Raw genomic sequence first — 1,128 nt, 5'->3', positions numbered from 1 at the left:
TTTTTAGTTTTTTTTTTGTCTAAGTTCTAGTGTCTTAAAGTCGTTCTGCATTTACATTTAGAAGAGAAACGTTCAATGCAATTTGAATCGACAAACTTAATTTATTGTTCTCATAACGCAACAGCCCACAAAATACAGTTTAACGAAACGAATGGCCTCACCTCCACAACGATTTTAAGAACATGATCTTGCGTAGCACAACAGTACATTTTCAAGTCCTGAAACTGATTGCATGAGAAGTAAATTCCCAATTCTTTGGCACTAACACGACAGGACACCTCCAAATTCTTGTCGTCAGGATCATCTAGTTGAACTTCAAGATTTTTGTAGTTGCTTGCCACAGTCACTTCATCAGTTTCAACGACCATAGCAATTTCACCGGAATTGTTACAGAAGAACGTTATGTGTGACGCCAAATTCTTGATCTTTTCCACCAGGTTTCTGATGGACTTCAGCGTTGGCATGGATATGACTGATTTGAAGTCTGGTAGTTGAGGAATTTCAAATTCAGCCCAATCGCGTGTCGGAATAACAGTTACAGGAACATCGTGTGTGATCTGCCGACCGGTAGTCGATGGTACCTCGAGCTGCACCGTCAGGCATGGAAAGTCTTTGTTTGTCAGTTTGATTTTACAATATTTTACGACGCCTTTCAGCATAGTCAATGCATTAGCCATTTTGATGGGATTGAATGTCAAAACGATCTGATTGTTGTGCTCCTCGTCGACGCCGCTCATTATGTATTCAGGGAAAAAGGAGTCTTTGTCCACCTCAGCCCAAATCGACGGAATCGAATGAGCTGCATTTTCGGATACAACTAACTGAATTTGATTTGTTTTGATTATTATGGCTGCTTCTTTGTTGTGTGCCACTTTCGAAATGGTTGTTATTATATCGTGAAATTCTCGGCAGGATTGTTGGTCACGGATTAATGCTCGAAACTTCATATTTTCTTCTAGTAAATTTGAACATTAACGGTGAAAGTATGTAAGCGTACGAGTGAATAACAAAAACAAGAGGATGAAATTCGTATTCAGAGAGATGTGTGCCGACAAGCCAAATGTCAAAAATTCGAACATATCCAACATAGCGTGGTGAACGTATCGGCACACAATCAGGTACATACAA

The 1,128-nt window shown here is 39.6% G+C and overlaps 1 protein-coding gene across 1 annotated transcript; it reads right to left on the bottom strand.

Moving 5' to 3' along the window:
* Positions 1–110: 110 nt before the first annotated feature.
* LOC119073174 (checkpoint protein HUS1-like) lies at positions 111–737 on the bottom strand. The gene has a single exon (XM_037178481.1). The coding sequence runs from the start codon at positions 735–737 to the stop codon at positions 111–113; it is 627 nt and encodes a 208-aa protein (XP_037034376.1).
* Between the last annotated feature and the right edge of the window lie 391 nt (positions 738–1,128).

Source organism: Bradysia coprophila, unplaced genomic scaffold (genome assembly GCF_014529535.1).
Source record: "Bradysia coprophila strain Holo2 unplaced genomic scaffold, BU_Bcop_v1 contig_138, whole genome shotgun sequence".
NCBI lineage: Eukaryota > Metazoa > Arthropoda > Insecta > Diptera > Sciaridae > Bradysia > Bradysia coprophila.
The sequence above is the reverse complement of the archived record's forward strand: the minus strand, read 5'-3'. Positions and strand labels throughout refer to the sequence as shown.

What these genes read in the sequence shown, in the direction of transcription:
- LOC119073174 (XM_037178481.1), bottom strand. Translation starts at nt 737, where the DNA reads ATGAGCGGCGTCGACGAGGAGCACAACAATCAGATCGTTTTGACATTC.